Source organism: Phacochoerus africanus, chromosome 4 (genome assembly GCF_016906955.1).
Source record: "Phacochoerus africanus isolate WHEZ1 chromosome 4, ROS_Pafr_v1, whole genome shotgun sequence".
In the NCBI taxonomy this organism is placed as follows: domain Eukaryota; kingdom Metazoa; phylum Chordata; class Mammalia; order Artiodactyla; family Suidae; genus Phacochoerus; species Phacochoerus africanus.
In genome coordinates, this window is record NC_062547.1 from 9,371,243 (window position 1) to 9,388,663 (window position 17,421).

Sequence of the window (17,421 nt, forward strand, 5' to 3'; positions counted from 1 at the left end):
CTGCAGCAGCTTGGGTTGCACAGAGGTGAGGGTTTGATCCCCGGCTGGCTCAGTGGGTTAAACGATCCAGCATGGGCGCATCTGTGGCTTTGATTTAATCCCTGGCCCAGGAACTTCCATATGTGGCAGGTGTGGTCATAAAAAGTTTTTTTTTTATTATAGTAAATATGCATAACATATAATTTACCATTTCAACCATTTTCAGTTTACTTAACACCACATTCACCCTGCAGTCAGTGCCATCCATCTCATCCTGCAAAAAAATGGAACTCTGTACCTGTTAAATAACTCTCACTTGCCTCGATAGCCAACCCCTGGAAACTGCTCTTCTACCCTGTGTTTCTATGAGATTGGCTACTCTTGAAGCCTGGAGTAGGTGGAGTCGTGTGACATTTGTCTTCTGTGACTGGCTTACCCCGTCCACCCCCCTGTCCCTGGTTCATCCAGGTTGTACTGGGTTCACAATCTCCTTAGGTGCCATTCCCTTTGATCTATCTGCTTTTTGCAATATTCTAAATGGTCCACCGTGGAATGGTTTCAATAATAGATTAGGAAAGGAAATACATGCTAGAATAAACGCAACGATTTCAATTCATAATCAGAAAGAATTATGCATTGTTCAACGACTGCTTTTTGTTTGAAACAAGTCCATCCTCCAGGATGGATTCGTAGCCCTGATCTGCACTGGTCATTCATGGAGTGACCAGTGAAAGGTCAAGGAAGCCAGTCCTTGAGAGTGACAAATTTGGATTGCTTGAAAGTGCATTTCCAATTCTTTGAATACGGTATATGGCCCCTTCCTCAAATGGGGTCTTCTGGATTCTATGGGAACATTCTTAAAACACTTCATGACTTGTGAAAGAAGGGATCCTGTTTTGCTCATCCCTCCTACAAGTGGGGAATGTCTTGAGAATCCGACGTATTTTACTTTGATAGAAAGTGTGTACGCGTGCGTGTGTGCGTGCACGCTTGCATGCAGGGAACTGAGAGGGGGGTTGTGTGTGTGCTGGGGAGCGGAGGGGTAGGTGGTCCTGTGCCTGAGTGGTCTTTTCCCTCTTTTGCCTTTTTCCCTCATGATTCACGGAAGATTTTGCCAAGTGGCAAATCGGCCCTGTGGCCTTGATTGTCTTTCTTGACGTCAAAGTCATCAGACTTGTCACACAATGAAATAAACAGAAATAAAGCACATTCATCACTTGCTTTGGCACGAGTGACAGACTCTGAGCCTGCTTCTCCCTGTCTCTAGAAGCACATCAGAAAAAGCTGAAATTACCATAAACACGCTGAAATTTTCCAGAGTCTCTTCTGACTGCTTGAGAAAACATTCCTTTAATTCCTTTACGGCCTGGGCAGTGTCATCACTGTTTATGAACTCTTGAAGAGATGCTTTATACTCATCCACGGTTATGCTGGAATCCCTGGCATCTGAAATCACTTTCTCAAGATAGGAACAGCCAGAACCTGGGGAGAAAGTAAGGGTGCAAACGTGGGCTCCAGAATGTTGCATGAGCTTCTTTGGGATATTTGTCATCCTCTTACATCCCGGGAGAGATGTCTCTTCAGGAAGATTACAGTGAATGGGTCTGGCGTCCTCAATTCTATGAGCGTGAACTGAGGATCTGGGCTTTCCTTAAGCCCTAAATCATCTATCCTTCCTCTCATAGGCCTCCAGAAGCCAGACTATGTAACCTCGATTAAGGAGGGTGCTGGAGACAGGAGATGCTCTCACTTAGCACAATATATTATTACACATTAATAGCTATTATCTGCTCTTTCTTCAGAGTCATGTGATGTTTCACTCTAGTCACTGAGAGCCACAGCTAGGGATTGCCCAGTCTAGTAAATGTATTGGGTCTAGAAGATTGTTCCTTAGCGCCGTTGAGGCTAATGCTTTTCTGCAACAAAAAAGAATGCACACATGAAATTCTTGTTTGTGAAGGGATTGGTGTGAGTGGGGGGAGGGGAAAAGAGCTCTGGAGCTGGGTCTGTGGGAGCTGGGTTTTACTCTCCGGTCTGCAGTTTTCTAGATAGTTGACCTTGAACTTGACGCCTGGAACCTCACGCCACATACTTGAGGAACAAATGAGCTGGGGGCATTTGAAAGAGCTTTGGCAATTGAACAAAGCAAGCTACATGTGTGACCTATCACTGAAGACCAGATTTTAGCTGCCAGGGAATTTTTCTCTGGCTCGATCTTCGTCAAGGCAGGAGACCTCCAGAGAGTGTGCGCTCTTCTCCTTCAGCCACCATTGAGTGGAAAGGGACTGGGTGTAAGAACATTCCAGAAGGGCTCAAACCAACCCTGAACATTGTGGGGAGTTGGGATCCGCGCTTGGTACACACCATGTCCTGAGCTTTTTCTCCTTGCAGGTTTCCTGTTTCTTTTTGTATTTAAGTGCCTCTTTCAGTAAACCCATCTAGACATAAATATAGGGATCGCCAGAGTATGTTTCCCTTGTCCCACAGAAACACCCAATTCTAGTTTTCCAGAATGATGCATTCTGGTTTCAGGGTACCTGTGATGCTGCCGGGACACCCGGAATGGCGTGAGACACACGTGCAGCTCCAGGGCAGAGGCAAAGCCCACGGAGGACTTCTTTTCAGAGTTTCTGGAATCAGTGATGCTCCTTTGGCCAATAGGGTGCAGACCTGTCCTGTCCTGGCTCTTGGGGATGGGGAAGTCTTGCACAGGGGACCGGACACCCAGCTTAGCGCAAAGCCTGTGCCCCCTGTCAGGACTCACCTGCAGAGCAGTAAACGGGGAGGGCCACCAGCACGAACACCATCACCAGCTTCATGTTGGAGGCAGCCGTTGTTGGCTCTTCAGTCCAATGTGGCAGAGAAAGAGGAACTCACTTTGGAGACGAGTGCCCAGAACGCCTCCTTTTATTCTCCAGGTCACCACACCAATCCCTCCCACAAGTGAGGGAATGAGTCACAGGAATAAGCTGGCATAGGACCAGAAAGTGACAGCAGGGATCAACCCGAGCCCAGCTAGCCTGTGCCCTGTTGATAGCAAATCAAGGACACGGAGACTTTTGGACCCCAACCAACTTTGGAACAGCAGTAATGATACATGACTTTAGGTTACGTTAATGCAAAAGGCTTTCTAAATAATAAGGTACAACATTGCGGGCTGGCGTTGCCATGCTTGTTTTTTTATTATCACTGTGAAGGTCATGTTCTCTTCTCCCTCTTCCTCCCCATCGCTGCCTCTTCTTCTTCCCCACACCTCTCTCTTCCCCTCCTCCTCCTCTTGCTTCTGTCCCCCTTCTCTTTCTTCTGCTAAGTGCAAATTGCTTCACAGCCTGTGTGTGCCTCTGTTCCAGGTCACGGAACACCTGAGCTGGGTGCAATACCACATATGTCCTCTGGGAGGCAGACCTCCCTGGCCCATAGACAATTTTTCAGGAAGGTGCTTCAAATATGGGAAATATTAATAATATTTCTCTTTCTCTGAGGGTTGTTTTTACAAAGACTCTCTCACTTAGTTAACTCCGTTTCCTAAATTCACCCTATTATAAATCTATGAATTAATTTTCATCTACTTTTTGTGAGCTTTTTCAGGTTTTGCTTCCACTGATTCAACCGCTGCCGTGAAGCAGAACAACTGCGGAGCCCGAGGCAGTGGTGAATGGTGGGATGGGGATGGGATCTGGGCTCAGGCAGATGTGGATTTGAAACTTGGATGCAGCACCTAATCATGGAGCGTCCTGGGACAGTTTAAAGCACTGGTCATTCCAAGGTTCCTTTTCCTCACTGCTAAAATGGTTAGAAATGATAGTTTTGAAAGGATGACAGATGCTCTATGTGAAAAGCCTATCTTACGGGGCTTAAAACAGGGTCATTGGAGTTCCCGTTGTGCTGCAGTGGAAATGAATCCAACTAATAACCATGAGGTTGCGGGTTCAATCCTTGGCCTCACTCAGTGGGTCTGTGATCTGGCATTGCCGTGAGCTGTGGTGTAGGTCGCAGATGCGGCTTGGATCCCAAGTTGCTGGGGCTGTGGCATAGGCTGGCAGCTATAGCACCAGTTTGATCCCTAGCCTGGGAACCTCCATATGCCACAGGTGTGGCCCTAAAAAACAAGAAAACAAAGAAACAAACCAACCAAAAAAATGGGTATTGGATTTCCTGCCATGGTGCAGTGAAAACGAATCCGACTAGGAACCATGAGGTTGTGGGTTTGATCCCTGGCCTCACTCAGTGGGTTAAGGATCCGGCGTTGCCATGAGCTGTGGTGTAGGTCACAGACACGGCTCGAATCTGGTGTTGCTGTGGCTCTGGCATAGATCAGTGGCTACAGCTCCTATTCGACCCCTAGCCTGGGAACCTCCATATGCCGCAGGCGCGGCCCTAAAAAAGGACAAAAAGACAAAAAAAAAGTATCATGGATCAAAGGGAGGTTCCATCCATCCACATATCCGCCCATCCATCCATCCATCCATCTATCCATCCATCCATCCATCCATCCATCCAGCAACACCATGAGCTTCTCTTGGGACAGGCCCTGTGCTGTGTCACAGATTCAGTTGCAGGGATAAGTTAGACCAGGATCTTGCCCTTGTGGAGCTTACCTGTAACAAGGGAAGCAACAAACAGTCCTGCAATTGAGTGAGCTCAGAAAACAGCAGCGCTAAAGAACAACAGAACAACGCCAGGAGCAGCTCCTGTAAGAAGGTCCAGGCATGCTAGAGGGGGAGAGACTTTCGAGCTTGGATGAGTGGCAGCGAAATCGAGGGAAAGATCTGGGAAGAGTGTTCTAGGCAGAGGGAACAGCAAGTTCAGGGGCCCTGAGAGCCCATGGTATCTAGCAAGACAAGGAAACAAGGAAAGAGGGTCTCTTGGTGTCAGAGAGGGATAGGACACCCCGGTAGGAGAAAGAACCCACACCAGCAGAAGCAAGGTGATCAAAAGGGCATGGGAACAAGTGAAGCAAAGTTGGCTTCGGTTTAGAAAAAGGAAGACATGGGCAAGCGGGCCAGAGAGATGAGGCAATCGTTAATTCCCCATGAGTGTGTTATTTGCAGTGTGGATTATTTGGGACTCCTTTCTTTTCATCATCGAGCTGGGGCATAAATTGCCAAGAACAATATTGATTTAGCAAGAGGCTGGAAATGGGGAGAAGACTATGCCCTTGTGTGTGTACTTTCAGCCAGCTGACCATCGCCGGTGATCTTTATTCCAAAGGCAAGTGAAGGACATTCGTAAAGAAATGGGAGGCTGTCTCCTTGGCCGGGAGTCAGTGGAGACACTGCCTGGTGCCCCAGTTGTTATGGGCCTTCTCTGTGACCTGCTGGGGACACTGGATCGCCTCAAACTTTTCTTACTTAGCAAAAAAAAAAAAAAAAAATCCCACACCACGTCCATGGTGCCCACAATATAGAGCCTGTTCTCTTTCCTTCCATGTTTTTCCCACGGCAGGGAAGGCTCAATCTCAGGTCAGTCCCATAATAACTCGGCTCCCAAAAGACTCTGCAAGCCAGCGTTTACAAGGAGAAATAGAAGCCCAAAGGTTAGGATGCTTGTGTTGCTGGCCTGATTTTTTTTCTCTTCCCCAAAGGGACTTTGGCTCAGGTCCCCAAATTAGGTCCAGAAACTAGAGCAGGAGGTACCTTCGGTTTCAGTGTTGGTGTGACATTTAATGACCACCTACTATGACAAACCATGGCATCGAGGTCAATTATTCACCCAGATATCTCATGTCTCAGGGGAGAGAGAGAGTATTGGCCCAGCCTTAAGCCCATAGAAAACCTAAGATATATTCACGCTAATGTTTTGGTCATTTGAGGCCTGGCCATACTCAGTGTGAGTAATGACATTTAGCAATAGCCATTTTTTTTTTTTTTTCCTCAGTGATTCATGCACTGGCACAAATGCCTACCAAAGTTATTCTGAAATTTAGATGCAAAGTTTTTTTTGCCTTTTTTTTTTTTTTTTTTTTTAGGGCTGCACCCATGGCATGTGGAGGTTCCCAGGCTAGGGGTCTAATCAGAGCTGCAGCTGCTGGCCTACACCAAAGCTCACAGTAATGCCGGAGCCTTAATCCACTGAGCCAGGGATCGAACCCGCAACCTCATGGTTCCTAGTTGGATTCGTTTCCGCTGTGCCAGGACAGGAACTCCTAAAATTTTTATTAAAATTTTTATTAAAATATAGTTCATTTACAAAGTTGAGTAGATTTCTGCTATAGAGTTGTTGTTGTTTTTTTTTAATTGTAAGTTACTGGAGTTCTCTGGTGGCTTGGTGGTTAGGATTCAGGGCTTTTACTGCTATGGCCCCCCTTCAATCCCTGGTCTGGGAACTTCCACAAGCCATGTGCACAGCCAAGACAAAAAAATTGTAAGTTACTGATGTGTATCAGCTCCACAACATTCTGAGGACAAGATACCCCCATTTCTTTTCTTTTTTTTTTTTAAACAATTTTTATTCATTGTCTTTTTAAGGCCACGCCTGGCCTCAAGATGGAGGTTCCCAGGCTAGGGGTCGAATTGGAGCTGTAGCCGCTGGGGAAGGGGAACTCCCTCCAGTGAGGGAACTCCCCTCATTTCTTTATCTTCGCTCCTTCTATAAAATGAGTTCTGGAGTTCCTGTCGTGGCTCAGTGGTTAACGAATCCGACTAGGAACCATGAGCTTGTGGATTCGATCCCTGGCCTTGCTCAGTGGGTTAAGGATCCGGCATTGCCGTGAGCTGCGGTGTAGGTCGCAGACACGGCTTGGATCCTGCGTTGCTGTGGCTCTGGCGTAGGCTGGCAGCTACAGCTCCGATTCAACCCCTAGCCTGGGAAGCTCTGTATGCTGTGGGAGTGGCCCAAGAAATGGCAAAAAAGACAATCAATCGATCAATCAATAAAATAAAATAAAATAAAATAAAATAACATGAGTTCTGCCTTTCGCCTCCAGGGCTATTGGCCCATTAACCTGAGGCATATTCTTTGGATCTGAACCGCTTCTCCCTTGAGATCATACTGAAGTCTAAAAGCCTGGTGGAGATGTACTTACAGGCTAGAAGCTTCAGAAAAGGCCCCGGCTGTGGAGACCTCTGGTGTCAGCCAGTTGTCCGTTGTTTCTTTCCGTCCTTGGGCCTTTCCTAGACCAGGTACACCCCTGGCCTTGGGTGTACCTGGCCACCCAAGGGATTTTATAGCTGTGTCTCTTTAAGGGGACGAGCCCAAGGATTGTTTTTGTAATGCCCGGGGTGGCCTGACCGCCCCCCCCCCCCCCAGCAGTGATTCCAATCCGGGTTTCTCAGAGTGCTGCAAGAGCTCCGTAAATCCTTGCCTCCACCAAGCCCAGTACAGGCCCTAAGTGCATCTATTTCCTGATGTGAAAATAGGCTTATCAAAAAAGCATTGCTACGGCCTCCCCCATTTCTAAAAGGGACCTACTTTCCAGGTTGCTGTGATGATTAAATGAAATTGACAGCAAAATAAAGTTTTTGCAAAGGGAAAAAAAAAAAGAAGCATTGCTATTAATTGATATCCGTAGATAACTCATCTTCTATTTCTCCACCCAAGAGTTTGTATAAATAGACCCACCTCAATAGACCTAATGTAATTTGAGAGTGGGTGTAGGAATGAGTTGTTTTACTGGAAACATTTGGAAATACGTGCCCTCTAGTATTCCAGATTTACGGAAGTGGGATCTGATTCACATCCTGATTTTAGGAGGGGGTCAGTGAGGGGGATGTACTGCAGGGAGGGGATTGCAGAGCCCAGGAAACCCTTTAGGAGACTTTGGTCCAAGCCCGGAAGGGCTAGGACTGGATTGTGGTGATGGCTACGAGGATGGGAAGGAGAGGATGCTCGGAAGCGATGCTGTGGCAGTAGCGGGGGCAGAACGGCCTCATTTTTTAATTTTTTAAGGCTGCATCTGCGGCATATGGAGTTTCGCAGGCTAGGGGTTGAATCAGGGCTGCAGCTGCCAGCCTATACCCCAGCCATGGCAACACTGGACCAGAGTGGCATCTGTGACCTATGCTGCAGCTCTCGGCAACACCTGATCCTTAACCCACTGAGTGAGGCCAGGGCTCAAACCTGCATCTTCAAGGACATTATGTTGGGCTCTTAACCTGCTGAGCCACAACAGGAACTCCAGGAATTCATGATTTGTAGACGTCAGGAGAGAGTTGAGCTATAATTGGCTTGTAAAACTTCCCCCAGAGATGTCCATGCGTTTTTTTTTCCTTCTTTTTTTTTGTCTTTTTAGCGCTACACCCGCAGCATATGGACGTTCCCATATGCTAGGGGTCGAATTAAAGCCGCAGCTGTCAGCCTTCACCAGTCACAGGAACGTGGGATCCAAGCCACTTCTTCGCCTACACCACAGCTCATGGCAGTGCCAGACCCTTAACCCACTGAGTGGGGCCAGGGATTGAACCTGCATCTTCATGGATACTAGTCAGGTTCTTAACCTGCTGAGCCACAGCAGGAGGGCCTGATATCCATGCCTTAATCCCTGGAAACTGTACCAGTGTCCTTCCATGGTTAAAAAAAGGGGGGGGGGTTGCAGATGTGATAAAGTTACAAATTTTGAGATGGGGAGAGAAGATGATTCTGAATTCTTAGGCAAAAAGACAAAAAAAAAAAGAGAAAAGAGAAAAAGAGTTAACTGATGGTCGAACCCTGAGGAGTCACTAAGAATTGAGAAGTAGATGGAAAATGAATTTCACGGGACAATTCACAGGATTGAAACCACGGCGAAGGAAAGGGCACCAGGCAGGCAGGTGGCAGTTAGGGCGAGGACCAAAGCTGAAGGATGCTGCTGGTGGGGAGCCATTAGATTTGCCAGACAGGGTGTGGGTATCCCTCAGGTCAAGACCAGTAATAGGAAAGTTTTATCGGCTTTTTACCCTTAGCCATCCTTTCAGTCATGGTGACATGGATGGGACATCTGTTGATGCAGGATGATTCATGACCTGTGCCCTGCACCTCAGGTCGCCATGGCTAACTGGACCTTGGCTCTCTAAGGTGTACCGGGGACAACACCCACTGGCTGGACACTTCATGATGAAAACCAGTGCAATGCAAAGTCAGAAGTGGTTAGATAATAACCAGACAAATAGAGAGAAGGGAAAGTAATTTATTGAGCAAGACGCTGAAACCTTTACATTTTCCAGAGAAGATCAGGTGATCATTTAGAGATGGGGAATAGCTTTTTTTTTTTTTTTCTTGGTCTTTTTCATGCTGCACCCGTGGCATATGGAGGTTCCCAGCCTAGGGGTCGAATCCGAGCTGTAGCCACTGGCCTGCACCACAACCACAGCAACACCAGATCCGAGCCTTGTCTGAGACCTACACCACAGCTCACGGCAACATCCGATCCTTAACCCATTGAGAGAGGCCAGGGATCGAACCTGCATCTTTATGGATGCTACTTAAACACGCTTCCACTGAGCTCCAAAGAGAAATCCGGGAATTGTGTTTTTAGTGTGGTTTCTTCGGAACCACACTTCTTCACTAGTATCTCCACCTGAAATAGAAAAGGAAAGAATGAAAGAGAAGGTCATTCAGGTTGGGGCCGAAGATGACACACTAGCACAGACTCTCATTCACAAGCAAGCGGCCAGAGACCTTTCAGCCAGCAAAAGGCAAATGGACCGGCCGAAGGCGGGAACCTAGCATGCATGGCCAATGATACAGACCCAGTATGATCAGGGCGAAGCCTGCAAATCAGGAAAGAACCGTTTCCACAGAACGGCACCTAAATCCTGAGATGGTCCCCCAAGAGCAGGGCTCCAGTTCCCACTGGGAGGAAAAAGGTGACGGCTGGACAGAGCAGTCCAGGCATTCTGGTCTCTGCTGTGCCATTACAGAGGACTCTACCTTTTCACTCCATAGGGGACACGAGGTGGAGGATGGGGACAGGCGTGGCAGGAGAGTCGGGAAATATTGCTCTCAGGAGATTCCCCAGACTCACAGTCTGGAAACTCAACCTGACCGCTTGAGTCCTCCAGGGAGGTGACCCCAAGAAGAACTCGCCCAGAGGCTCTGCACAGCCCAGCAGGTGGGATGCTATCGTCCACCTTGTGGCCAGGGGTCCCCGATCAGCAGTGAGGCAAGAGGCAGGTGGCAGGTGGCCCCCGTCAGAAGAGCACGAGAGCTCCTCCGTGGATGTGAGCTGAGCAGAAGCCTCTATGTAGGAAGAAGGAAGAAATTACCAGTGCTTTCGTAAGCAGAGTTTTCGTTTTAAGGGACATGTCATTTGCACACTGCTTCACTTCCATCTTGGCTTCAACAGCTTCTGGGGGTGCACCAAATAACTCCAATTCTGGCCTGTAGAGTGCGTCAGGCTTCCAGAGGAAGCCTGAAAGTTCATTAACGAGGGCCGGACAGGCAATCCCATGGGCTGAAGCAGAAACAAAGAGAACCAACTGATGCAAAGGAAGTCGCTTTCCTCCCACGGCTCCCCGAGTCAGAACCAGACAGGATCCCCAGGGGTCTCATCCCCTTGATTGTGCCAGTGGCAGTGCAGGACCCTGGAGCTGTGACTTCCTCGAGATCCCAGAGCGAGCACCCCCTCAGCCAGGACTAGAAACCAGTTTCCTGATTCCGAGTTCGGTTTTGATCGTTTTCAAACCACACCCACTACTTCGCAAGGCTCTCCCTCGGTTTGCTGAAATCCATTTTTCCCTTCAGAAAATTAAGTTTTTGCCTGTCAGTCTAGTGACACCTGATTTTGTCTGGGATGTAGGAAAGAGATGATTTTACGAATTGCGTTTTCTAGCAAATGGTAGAGTCAGGTCTTCCCAGAGATCGGAGCAGGGTGAATAAATCCGGAGAGGCATTAACTAAGCTATCTCTATGACGGCAGATGCTATTTTGAGCCTAAATTAAAGTATAAGACTAAGCAAAGCAAGTCTGAGAGAGAACGATAACTCCCATATGACAGCACTTATATGTGGAGTCTAAAATATAACATAAACCAAACAGTCTGTGAAACAAAAACAGAGTCAGATAAAGAGAGCAGACTTGTGGTTGCCAAGTGGGCAGGGGGTGGGGGGTGTGAGGGAGGGAAAGACTGGGAGTTGAGGGTTTGCAGAGGCAAACGATAAACAACAAGATCTGACTCTATAGCACAAGGAACTATATTCAATATCCTGTGATGAAAGCTAACGGAAAAGAATATGTATGTATAACGGTGTCATTTTGCTGTAGAGCGAAATTAACCCAAGACTGTTACTTTTGGCTCAATACAATGAAAAGAAAAAAGAATAAGACTGGGAGTTCCTGTCGTGGCTCAGCGGTTAACAAACCCGACTGGATGTGATGCAGGTTTGATCTCTGGCCTCGCTCAGTGGGTTAAGGATCTGGCGTTGCCGTGAGCTGTGGTGTAGATCACAGATGCGGCTTGGGTCCCGTGTTGATGTGGCTGTGGTATAGGCCAGTAGTTACAGCTTTGATTCGGCCTCTAGCCTGGGAACTTCCTTCTATATGCCACAGGTTTGGTCCTTAAAAAAAAAAAAAAAAAGTATAGGACTATGTTATTGGACGCAAACATAGCAAAAAAGCCAAAAATCTAATCAATTTGAACACATTTGAAGCTCATCTGCCAAGTTGTGATTGGCTCTTTTATTCTGCAAAAGAGGATTCCTAGAGAGGGTGAGAGGTGGGAACCGGGGGTCATTCCAGACCCCACTGGAATGGTGCTGAGACCAGTAAGGAACCACTTCTCCTGGTCTGGGCTCTCCATCCCCCTATGTCTTGGCAACTGCCCTGAAGCCTGAGATGTACCAGGCTCTGCTCTGACCCCTGATAAGACATCAGACTTGGCAGAAAATCTGAAAGGGTAAGATCAAAGGGGAAAGAGGGACATTTAAAAAGTCAGATAGGAGTTCCCATCGTGGCACAGTGGAAATGAATCTGACTAGGAACCAAGAGGTTGAGGGTTCGATCCCTGTCCTCGCTCAGTGGGTTAAGGATCCGGCGTTGCCGTGAGATGTGGTGTAGGTCGCAGACACAGCTCAGATCTGGCCTTGCTGTGCCTGTGGCGTAGGCTGGCAGCTGTAGCTCCGATTCAACCCCTAGCCTGGGAACCTCCATATGCCACAGGCACGGCCCTAAAAAGACTAAATAAATAAATAAGTAGTCAGATTAAAGAGAAACACTCAAAAACTGTGGTCAGTGTTGAGGGCAGGAAGGCCTGCAAAAGTAGTGATAAACAAAATGGCTGGAATGATTGTGGAAAAAGAAGTTTGTGGCTTGAATGCTTACACTAGTTCTACTGCAGTTACCGGCAGTACTCCTAGAAACTGGTAGTGCTTGTAGATAGATTGAGCGCTGCTTATTTGCAGAGCCCAGGTGAATATTTAGTACTCAGAGATTCAGAGACTATTTGCTCTTCTTGAACCAAAAGCTCTCCCCAAGCCCTTCCAGCTGGAACATTTTAGGAGTCTAAATCTATGCATTTAAAAGGCTGTGGTCTCAACTGTCACTAAGAAATTCTAGGAAGGAGAACATCTGATAACTACTAGGTATCAGCCTGAGAGCCAGAGCTGGCCTCTTGACATGCCACACCCACACCATTTTCCTAAACTACTCTTGGTGGGCACTGGTAAACCCAGTGATGAGAGGAGACTTGGAGAGATTAAGCATTTTGTTCAAGGTCAAAGAGTTGATAAGTGGCAGAGCCGTGATTTGCAACCGGATCTTATAACGTTAGGCTGCTTCTGAAAAACCAGATCACAGACAAGGAGGGAGCCCTTTAAAAGTTAACTGCAACGATTTTTTTTTTTTTTGGTAAAATTTCCAGAGTATTGGGAATCGATCAAATGAGGGCTGGGCTTTTGAGAGACTCGCTCTCAAGTAAAGGAAGAGGTTTGGATTCTGATCTGTTCCCAGTCTGCCCCAAATAAGTTCACCTAGTGAAAGTACCTAGAGAAAGGTACTCACCAGGACCAGTGCTGGACTGATGAGAAAAGATACTCACCCTCGTAGCAGCAAAGGGCCAAAGTGACCAGCAGGACCGTCAGGGACAGCCTCATGGTTTATTTTGCTTTGAGTGTTCAGCCTTAGTGAACGATAAGCAATTAGGAGCTGGACTCAGGAGCTTGGGGAGCCCAGGGCTACTTGTACCTGGAGAGCTCTGTTGGTCCTGCCCACACAGGCACGTGGCCAGTGGCAAGGTCTGGCTTCCAGCCCTACCTTCCTTGCTCAGGACTGATGCCATCCACCAATGTCACAGTCTCCAACGACTCAGTCAGAGTCCTACTTGTAGGCATTGCTGGCACCCTGCACCTCTCTCCTTTGCAGCAAAAACTGAGGTAGAGTTCTCCAAATGTATAATCAGTTCATGGATATGAGTGCACACACACACACACACACACACACACACACACACACACACACACACACACATACGACCACTGGACGCCTGCTTTTGCCCATCTTTACACAGCATCATGCCTGGCACAGAGAAAAGGATAAGCACATATTCTTTGAACAAATGATTGAAGAGGAGTGACCAAATCACCTCCTTGATTAGGGTACATCTTTAGTGTCAAATGATGCCTGCTCTGCCAGGCTTCCCTTGGGACAGCTGAGGGAGAAGGTTTAGTAGCACAGCGACACTTGTGAAAAGGGTCACAGTGACACTTGTAAAAATCAGTGGTGTTCAGGATCCCAAGAGAAAACCGTGCAGAAAGGACGACTGCCTCCCCAACTACTACTTTTCTACTCTAATGTTTCCAAACATATCAAAGAAGTTGTCAAATCAAGCTCAAAATTGATTAAAAAAAAAAAAAAAGCATCTCCTCTTCAGTTTTCCTTGTCAAATAGGAGGATCACACCTTCTGAGTCACTCCAGGGTCCTAGCAGAGGAGACGCCCACAGAGGCTCGTGCTCTGTCTCTCCCCCGTCACGTGCAGAGGGCACGTGGAAACACAGGCAGAGGCATCGTCGATTCTGAGTGAAGCCATTGGGGAGTCACGCTGCTCCTATGGGGAAGCGTATTTGAGGGGCATTCAAGATAAGACGGGATTCTGGAGTTCCTGTCTTGGCTTAGCGGGTTAAGAACCCAACATGGTGTCCGTGAGGATATGGGTTCGATCCCCGGCCTCGCTCAGTGCGTTAAGGATCCAGTGTTGCCGTGAGTGGTGGTGTAGGTCACAGATGCAGCTCGGATCTGGCGTTGCTGTGGCTGTGGTGTAGGCTGGCAGCTGCAGGTCTGCTTGGACCCCTAGCCTGGGAGCTTCCATATGCTGCAGGTGTGACTGTAAAAAGAAAAAAAAAAGAAGAAGAAAGAAACGATAGGATTTTGACGTGAAGGAATGTTTGCAGGAGGGATCCCTAGGAAGGAGAAGGAGGGATGATAAGACAGCTCACACCAAGCGGCTCACTGGGGAGTGTCAGGTCCCCAGGTTACCTGAAACATAGAGGAACACGCGGTAGAACAGGGAAGGTGTGTGACTGGAGAGGCAGGACGAGCCGATTCAGGTCCTTCCGTTGTACCTTGTTGGCAACGGTGGCAGAATGGATGGGAGAGGCGAGATACATTGAGATTTTTTTTGGCCCCAGGGCTTTCAAGCCAGGTTTCTGACCTCAGGTCAAAATCTTGAGGTTTTTGCATAACCTGTATGATGGCTACTGAGGGGGAGAGAGAGAGGGAGTGAACGAGAAGAGATAGAAAAAAGAGAGGGAGGGAAGAGAGAAGGAAGGAGAGAAAGAAAGGAAGGCAGGAAGAAAAAAAAAAAGGGTTAACAAAGAGGTGGAGAAACAGGAACACCTGCGCATTTTGGGCAGGCATGTAAAATTGTGGATCTGCTAAGGAAAATAGACTGGAGATTCCTCAAAAACTTAAAAATAGGAGTTCCTGTTGTGGCTCAGTGGTTAGCGAATCCGACTAGAAACCATGAGGTTGCAGGTTCGATCCCTGGCCTTGCTCAGTGGGTTAAGGATCCGGCACTGCCGGGAGCTGTGGTGTAGGTTGCAGACACGGCTCGGATCCTGCGTTGCTGTGGCTCTGGCGTAGGCTTGGCAGCTATGGCTCCAATTCGACCCCTAGCCTGGGACCCTCCATATGCCACAGGTGCGGCCCTAAAAAAAAAGACAACAACAACAACAAAAAAACAAAGGGACACATCTTGTTTAAAACATTCTCTTCAAACTAGAGAAAAATACCAAATAAAAAAAAGAATTAGCGAATCAGTCACTATGTAGAGATAGTTGATCAACACTCAGGAAGTCTAAGATAATCTACTGAAAAAACTATTACAACTGGTAAAAGTTCACTATGTAGCTGAAAGCGCTATAAGCCTATAAACAGTAATTGCTTTCCTATAAACCTGCTATTGCTATTATATGACATAATGGAAAAAATGATACCACTGGCAACAAATAGCAGCAATGAAAATATATTGAAATATACATAGGAGTTCCCACTATGATGCAGTGGGTTAAGGATCCGGCATTGCCACAGCCATGGTGTAGGTCAAAGCCCCAGCTCAAATTTGATCCCTTGCCCAGGAACTTCCATATGCCACAGGTGTGGCCCATGTATGTATATGGAAACATGCAAACTTTTAGGGATAAAATCATGAAACTTTACTCACAGAAATAAAAAAGAATCTTAAAAAAAAAGGCAATGAGACCCTACTATATAGTACAAGGAACTACATCCAATCTTTTGGTATAGAACATGGTGGAAGATAATATGAGAAGAAAATATATATAGACGCCTGGGTTACTTTGCTGCAGAGCAGAAATGAGCACAACGTTGTAAATCAACTATGATGCTTCAGTAAAAAAAAATTTTTTAAAAACCCAGGGGCACACACCTTGTTCCTGAAGGAAATATTAGAAAATTTAAAGAAGCCAATTGCTCTCAAAGGATTCTACGATTTCAGTCTAGCCCCCATCAGAACCCTATTGGATCACTTTGACATTGACTTGAATTCTGAAGTGCTGTTCAAAATTAGAACATATATTCACTTATCGAATAGTGGGTGCAGCCCAACTTTGGCCCCAGGTTCCCTGGGTTCAAGCCCAGCTCTGACACTTTCTGCTTGTGGGGACACCAGCAAGGTGCTCACCCTTCCAGCCTCAGGTTCCCCATCTGTAAAACAAGAGGAATGAAATACTGCCTACCTTGTAGGCTTTGTCTTAGGAGAAATGAATGAATACAGGAAAAGAATGCCCAGCACAGCGTCTGGGAGCAAATATTAGCTATGACACTTGTGCCACAAAAAGGAAAAAAAAAATATAAGCACTAAGTCAAACAAAATAAATCACCCCACTCCCAAAGTCAAACATCAAACTGAATCTAATTGACCCTGCCAGTGGCAAATTTACAAACTCATCCTAAATATCAACACTGTGTGCTTCAGAATTTGGCTCTGGTTCCACAAATTTCTCTCAGGGAAGAAGGGCTCATTGCTTTTCAATCACTAATTGTTTTATGGCCAGTTCTAAGCACCTGTTGTTTTAATATCCTCAAGACTGGCGATTGGAATGAGGACGTAGGAAGGTGGTGGGTGGGGACAGGTTATTTAGGCCAAGACGCACAGGGACTCATGTCCTTAGCAGGATGTTCTGGTCACGCCTGTCCTTTTGGCTGAGGTTGAAACCCTGGCAATTCTCCAGGGATTAAATTTCTAACTGGTTAATAGTCGCATGGGGGATAGAAATATTTAATGGATCACCTCTGAACCATGATGCCCACAGACACTTTTACAACATAGTATCCTGTGCTTATGCTCGTTGTCAAGTCCCATCTCCCTTCTGATAAACACTCTTGCTTTTTCACAAAGATTTACAAAGACAGAGGACATACACTTCATCCATCAGCTCTTACAGAGCACCGACTCTGCAGGTACAATCTCTAGATGCCAAAAGAATGATGTAAAGTAACATTTTGTGGTACACAATTTTTTTTTCTATAGAAATTGATTTCTGATTCCTTGCTTAGGATAAAATCAAAGAAGGACCTCATTTAGCCAGCGCCGATAAATGATTAAGAATAATGCCAAGTTGGAGTTCCCACTGTGGCTCAGTGGGTTAAGAACCCAACTATTATTCAAGAGGATGTGGGGTTGACCCCTGGCCTCGCTCAGTGGGTTAAGGATCCAGGGTTGCCGTGAGCTGTGGTGTAGGTCACAGATGCGGCTCGGATCTTGCGTTGCTGTGGCCGTGGTGTAGGCTGGCAGCTGCAGCTCTGAATTGATCCCTAGCCTGGGAACATCCATATGCCTCGGGTGTGGCCCTAACAAGGGGGGAAAAAAAAGAATAATGCTGAGTGGTAGTTTACTATGTCATTTTTAGCCCATCCTCCAGAGGAATTCAAAGAATCAAGGGACATCCCCACCATAAGCTCATTCTTTCCATATCTGCACATTGATGTGACAGGTATTTTCAGAATTTACTTCTATGAAGATGAGAAACATAAACAAAATTGTCCCATTTTGGCAATAAATGATATTGTCCACG

General features: G+C 46.9%; 1 protein-coding gene across 1 annotated transcript; it reads right to left on the reverse strand.

Annotated features, from left to right (window-relative positions):
* Positions 1 to 9,062: 9,062 nt before the first annotated feature.
* Positions 9,063 to 13,030, reverse strand: LOC125123937 (secretoglobin family 1D member 2-like). The gene is made up of 3 exons (XM_047774106.1): positions 12,929 to 13,030; positions 10,161 to 10,348; positions 9,063 to 9,472 (listed from the first exon to the last, which is right to left on the reverse strand). The coding sequence occupies exons 1-3, from the start codon at positions 12,981 to 12,983 to the stop codon at positions 9,374 to 9,376; spliced, it is 342 nt and encodes a 113-aa protein (XP_047630062.1). The 5' UTR covers positions 12,984 to 13,030; the 3' UTR covers positions 9,063 to 9,373.
* Between the last annotated feature and the right edge of the window lie 4,391 nt (positions 13,031 to 17,421).